This window comes from Camelus bactrianus, chromosome 15, assembly GCF_048773025.1.
Source record: "Camelus bactrianus isolate YW-2024 breed Bactrian camel chromosome 15, ASM4877302v1, whole genome shotgun sequence".
NCBI lineage: Eukaryota > Metazoa > Chordata > Mammalia > Artiodactyla > Camelidae > Camelus > Camelus bactrianus.
Window position 1 is genome coordinate 67721656 of NC_133553.1, and position 5718 is coordinate 67727373.

Below are 5718 nucleotides of genomic sequence, written 5' to 3' on the forward strand. Positions count from 1 at the left end.
CGCATCAGGCCGAGAGGGAGGGGGTTCGGGGCCCACCTCCCTCTCCCAGCCTCTCAGACACTTGTTCTGTGGAGGCCGAAGCTTGGCAGCTACTTTGCGGCCCTTACCAATGTTGCCTTCGATGGAGAGCCTTCGGGGCCCGCGCCCCGCGTGTAGACCCCTGGAGGGGGGCATGCCCCCGAGTGGGCTCTGAGCCACGGGCTTGCAGGGTGCTCGCAGCAGCCTTAGATAGAACCGGCCCACGGCCATCCCGCCCACGAGTCACGCAGCGATCACTTCCGCCGAGAGCACTTCCGCCCCCGGTACCTCCGACGCGCTTCTGACGTCAGGCGATCGCCAGGCAGGAAGTGGGTGGGGTTGAGCTAGCTGGAAGGGGGAGGGGGCCCAAGGGACCGCTCTGTTCTCGCGATGTTTGTAGCACACTGTTGCGAAGAGAAAGCCGAGTGTGAGGTACGGGAGGAGTTTGTTGACAATTGGAGTGGCCGCCGCGCGAATCTCGCCTTCGTTTCCGTTCACTGCCCAAACATTTAAAAAGAGACATAAGCTAGTATTTCCATCACCTTTGCACTTATGTATCATTTTAAAATAAATTTCATAACTAAAGACAAATAAAAATAATTGTAATTTTAAAAGAGTACCTCCCCTCCCCGCCCCAAGTGTTTGTTGTCTGGTTTTTATTCTAATCTGGGGAGAAATTGGACGGTTTGAAGGAGGAAAATGACTCAACCTGATGATTTACACAAACTGACTTTTCCCCAGGCCCTGTAACTTGCAGCACAATGCTGGAACCTTATTGAATAAATTAATAAATTACTTCATCAATTACACCCCACCTCTCATTTTGCCTTTTGAATGAATAAATGTTCGCTCAAGCGATTTGAATAGTAGTCAAAAATTTTATAAGGATGAAGAGGGTGGAGTCTCAGGGACAAGTGTGGAAGTCATTTAAACCATCTAAGATTGGATTCTGTGGAAGTGAACAATAGTTGGGGTGAGGTCTGGGGTGGGGCGGCTGGTGGGGATTAGGTATGGGAATTGTAAAAGCTTGAGAAGAGCCAGGGTAGAGAGAAGCTTGGTGGTGTATATAAATGGAGTGCAGCTGTCGGTGGAGAATTGTGTCCTGCAGAGGAACAGGGACCATTCTGAGCTGCTTCCACCAGGTGAGGCCATGACTGGCTTTGTCCTGCTACACCCCATGGTCATAACGACTTCAGAATTAAGAATTTATGAAATGTTGTCAGAGGGTGCTTCCTTTTTCCCTGCTTCACTTCCACAAGAGTCAAACCAGGAGTCAACGGGCAAACCGGCATTCTGGCAGCACTCTTAGATGGGGGAGATTTGAGGAAACCAATCTGATTGCAAGAAGGGTTGGGGCGGGGTCAGTGGCTGGGACAACTGCTTGTAAAGCAGGCACAGGACCTTTTACTTATATTGTTGATTGTATGGGATGGCTGAAATGACATTCATATATTATATTAAGCACAATCTATTAAAAAGTAGATTGTTAGTTTATTTAGGATAACCTAATGGAGTGCTAATCAATATTGGAACAGCTAAAGTCTGTCCCATTGCCCACTCCCATAGTCACCTCTGTGTAAAAATACTACTTACATTTCTCTACCTGTACAAACTTGGACTTGGGAAAATATTCATCCAAAAAGTTTGAGACGCTCTGTGTCCCTACTGTCTTGCTGCCTTCATTACCATCAGGGTCGCTGTGACGGTTAAATAAGGAAGTTGTGGGCAGGTTTAGATGAAGAAAGGCAACTAACCTCCTCCTAAAAATTAGAGCTCCTAAGTCACCTAAGAGTGGAAAGTATAGCTCAGTGGTAGAGCACATGCTTAGCATAGGGGAGATCCTGGGTTCAATCCCCAGTACTTCCTACAAAAATAAACCTAATTACTTCCCCCCTGCCAAGATTAAATAATAAATAAATGAAATATTTTTTTAAAGTCATTTAAAAACCTTTATAGTGAAGTATGATATGTAGTGGAGAAAATAACATGTATTATAAATGTACAATTTAGTGAAATTTTCACAAACTGAGCACACTGTTACCCGGATTCAGATCAAGAAATAGTGCGCATTACCAGCATCCCCAGAATCCATTTCCCCTGCCAGTTACTACCCCCCAGAGGTAACCGATAGCCTGACTTCTAACAGCAGACTTTAGTTTTGCCTGTTCTTTACATAAATGAAATCGTATAGTGAGCACTTCTTTCATTTAACATAATATCTGTGAGATTGATACATGTTATATATGCAGTCAGGTCATTCATTCTCGTTGCTGTATGGTATTCCATTATGTCACTATACCACACTATATTTTATCCATTCTACTCTTGATGGACGTTTGGGAAGTTCTAGATTTGGGCTACTATAGATACCATTACTATGAATATTCTTGAATATGTCTTTTGGTAAAGTTAAGTATGCATCTCTCTTGGGCGCATGCCCACAAGTGGAATTGTTGCATGATGGGCTATATGTATGCCTGGCTTTAGTAGATATCCCCAAGGAGTATTCAGTTCCACAGTGTTTGATTGTATCAATTGACAGTGCCACCATCAGTGAGTGAGTACTCTGCTTGTTCCACTTTCTTACCAACAGTTGGTATCATCAACTTTTTAAAATTTTATTCATTCTGCTGGATAATGGTGTCTTGTAGTTATAATCTGCATTTTTCTGATTTTTAATGAAGTGGAACCTTTTTTTCACATGTTTATTGGCCATTTCAAGGACCCCTGTTGTGTAGGACCTGTTCAAGTCCTGTACCGATTTTTCTATTGGCTGTCTTTTACTTGTCGTTTTTTGTATTTTCTGCACATGAGTCCTTTGTGAGTATTTTCTCTCACTCTGTTCCTTGCTTATGAAAGCTTTTACTTTTTTTGGAAGTAGAGTGTTAAAAAAAGTAAAATATCTTTTGCCTGTTAATTATCCCAATACTAGGGGTGATCCTTCTATTCCTCTTTATTTATTTAGGCTTCTTTTATTATGTTCTACCATGCATAAAAATTCACTGTCTTTCTTGGTCATAATTCCAAATTTCCAGGAGAGAGACTCTGGCCCAGCTGTGTCCAAAACATAAAGTCTCAAGGGACAAACATGAATGTTGGAGCCCCACCCCCAATTTGCACGAGGAAGGAGGGTGATTAAATGGATTGTTGGGAGCAAGGGAGAGAAAAAGTTGGTGATCAGTTCCTCCTGGAAGTGGTAAGCGGGATGTTTTCATCCCATCTCAGTTTCTGGCCAGAAGACAGAAAGTAGTGGCACGTTGATGAGCAGAATTACATCCCATTTATCTGGAGGAAGAAGCCACTTCCTACTCGTGGGGGATTATCAGAAATCAGCTGGAGTTTATGAATAAGAGTTGATGTTGCCCCACGGGGACTCTGGTCATTCAGCACCCGTTCCTTCATCCAGTATTTGCTGAGCGTCTGCTGTGTACCAGACACTCTGCTTAGTCCTTGGAGGGAGCTCGGAATGAATGACTACTTTCAAATGTGTGTAAATGCTGTTGTGACAAATAAAATACTGATCCATATCACCAAAATGCTATGCAGCCATTAGAAATGGGGAGATAAACATACACAAATGTGACCCAGACTTTCTTCTGCTGCTTGTTGTCTGGTCAGTTAGATCCTCATTTGCATCAAAGATATTCAAAGGTACTGGATTGTGCTAAATCAATTCGGTTAAGCTAGGAAGTACACTTCCAGAAGCCCCTTCCTGACAGGGCTCTGAGTTAGAGTTGGTCAAAAGAGAGCCTGGGGTGTATTTGGAAAGCAGAGTGGGAGCCTCAGCCACTCTGGGGAGATCTCCCAGATCAGATATTGTGACACACAGATGTGCCCACAGATGGATCCCCGCTAGCCCTCAAGGCCTAGGGACTCCTCTTTGATTGTCCCACTGTTCCCGACAGAACTTCACCTGCCCGTCTTGTCCCACCTTTGAGCAGCCTCATTCCTGTAACCAATCCCTTATTCCCATAATGTGCGTGGCGGCTCTGCTCCCCTGAATGGCTCTGACTGACATACCTTGTTGTAAAAGGAGGCATCTGGTTAAGAGCATGGGCTCTGGATTCAGACAGCTGGGGTGAGGATGGAGCAGGGTAATCCCTGTGCTGCGTTTAGCACAACGCCTGCCCCAGGGGTACCACCAACAGACATTGCATAATAAGTAATGGCTGCCTTTCGCTTGGCCCTCAGTGCCGGGGATGTTCTTTCTACTTATCCTTAATTTACTGCCTGTTGATTTACACTCCTCAAGCCACGTAACTGACCCATGCTCTCCCCTCCCGTCAGCACAGAACTCGACTTCAGCTGAAGAATTCTCAGGTAACCCTTCCCTAAGTGGGGTGAGACTGGGTCGTGGAGGTGGGGGCAGACCCCCCTTCTTGCTCCACGTGGAGACCCTGCCGTGCCCCTCAACAGCAGGGAGAGTCCGTGCTCCACTCCTCCTCTGGCTGCGCCTGCGTGTGCGCCCTACCTTCCCTGTGCCTTCCCTCCCAATAGCCAGTGTCTGTGGCTCTTTGCAGGACTGCCCTCGGCCTACTGGAGCCCCTTTCCTGAACAGGAGGCAAGTCTGGGACTTCCTGTCCCCTGGGAAATGCCTTTGCCAGTCACTGATGTGTGACTGGGAAAGCCGGGCTCACTGCCTGCAGACAGGTTTATACTCCAGAGATCCCTGGTGTGAACGAAAAATACTGCAGCCATATCAGCAAACAAAGTATGCTAGAGCCATCAAGTCACTAGTGGCTGCCGCCACCCCCCAGTGAAGACAAGCCCGCAGGCCAGCCTCTGCAGCCACTCACAAAGGTGCACTGAGGGGACTCAGAATAAGAAAGGACAGGATACTGGCCCTAGATAGCTAGGTGCTTGTCAAAGGAATGAATTCAGTGAGCCCAAGTGTTTGCTTCCTCCCACACATAGAAAAGCACTACATTCTTTAATTGAGAAGCCTGGTTTTCTTTAGTTAACAAGTAATCTTTTAATGTTCCAACCACCTGGTCTTTGTTGTAAAGCTCCTATATATCCTGGCTCCTCCCCTACCTCTTCAGAGCAGCCCCTCGGAGCCATCTGGGAAGCTGTCATCCTGGGCTCAAAGGGGTTCATGTTCCCAGAAATGTCCGCCAAATAAAACATAACTCTCAACTTTTAGGCTGTGCATTTATTTCAGTCGACATTGGGGACCAGGCTGAAGCCATCTCTGTGGGACTTCGTCCCCTCTCCTGCCCTGTCTCTCCCACTCTGCTCATTGGTTTCTCCTGAGACCACTTCCTTAATAAATTAATTGCATGTGAGTCCTCATTTCCAGGTCTGCTTCTGGGAAACCTGTCCTAAGACATAAATACTGTAGAGGTTTTTGAAAAGGTGCTTCTCTACCCGACCCTTGGGGGCAAGGGCAGGGGTGGTGGAGGAGGAATGTCTGACATTGAGGTCCATGTGCTTCCACTGGGCTCCACTGTCTCCATATAGGTGTGTCTGGGAGGACCAGGTGGGTTCTGTTCAGAGCATCAAGGATGGGACTTGGCGAGGTGGAGAGAGTGAAGGGTACACCAGGCAGAAGGGAGGACCTAGTTCTGCCATTAACTAGCTGGATCATAGGTTTAACTAGTAAACTAGCTATATTTGTGGGGCTAAAAACAAGGTGTGAAAAGCCCTTAGCATGGTGTGTGAGACACAGCCCAGGAAAATAAAGAGCCCCAGACAGAGAAG

At 46.4% G+C, this 5718-nt stretch overlaps 1 protein-coding gene across 4 annotated transcripts in view; it reads right to left on the bottom strand.

The window, feature by feature from the left end:
• Window positions 1-318, bottom strand: part of DGUOK (deoxyguanosine kinase) — a 30826-nt gene extending 30508 nt beyond the window's left edge. The window contains exon 1 of one of the 4 annotated variants that reach the window (XR_012499024.1): window positions 108-318. Coding sequence is in view for 3 of the 4 variants with exons in the window: in XM_074341358.1 (XP_074197459.1) it covers window positions 108-249 (142 nt within the window). In the remaining variant the exon portion in view is untranslated. The remainder of the gene's footprint in view (window positions 1-107) is intronic. The other 3 variants (XM_074341358.1, XM_074341359.1, XM_010952437.3) reach the window with 3 other exon arrangements.
• Window positions 319-5718: the final 5400 nt, after the last annotated feature.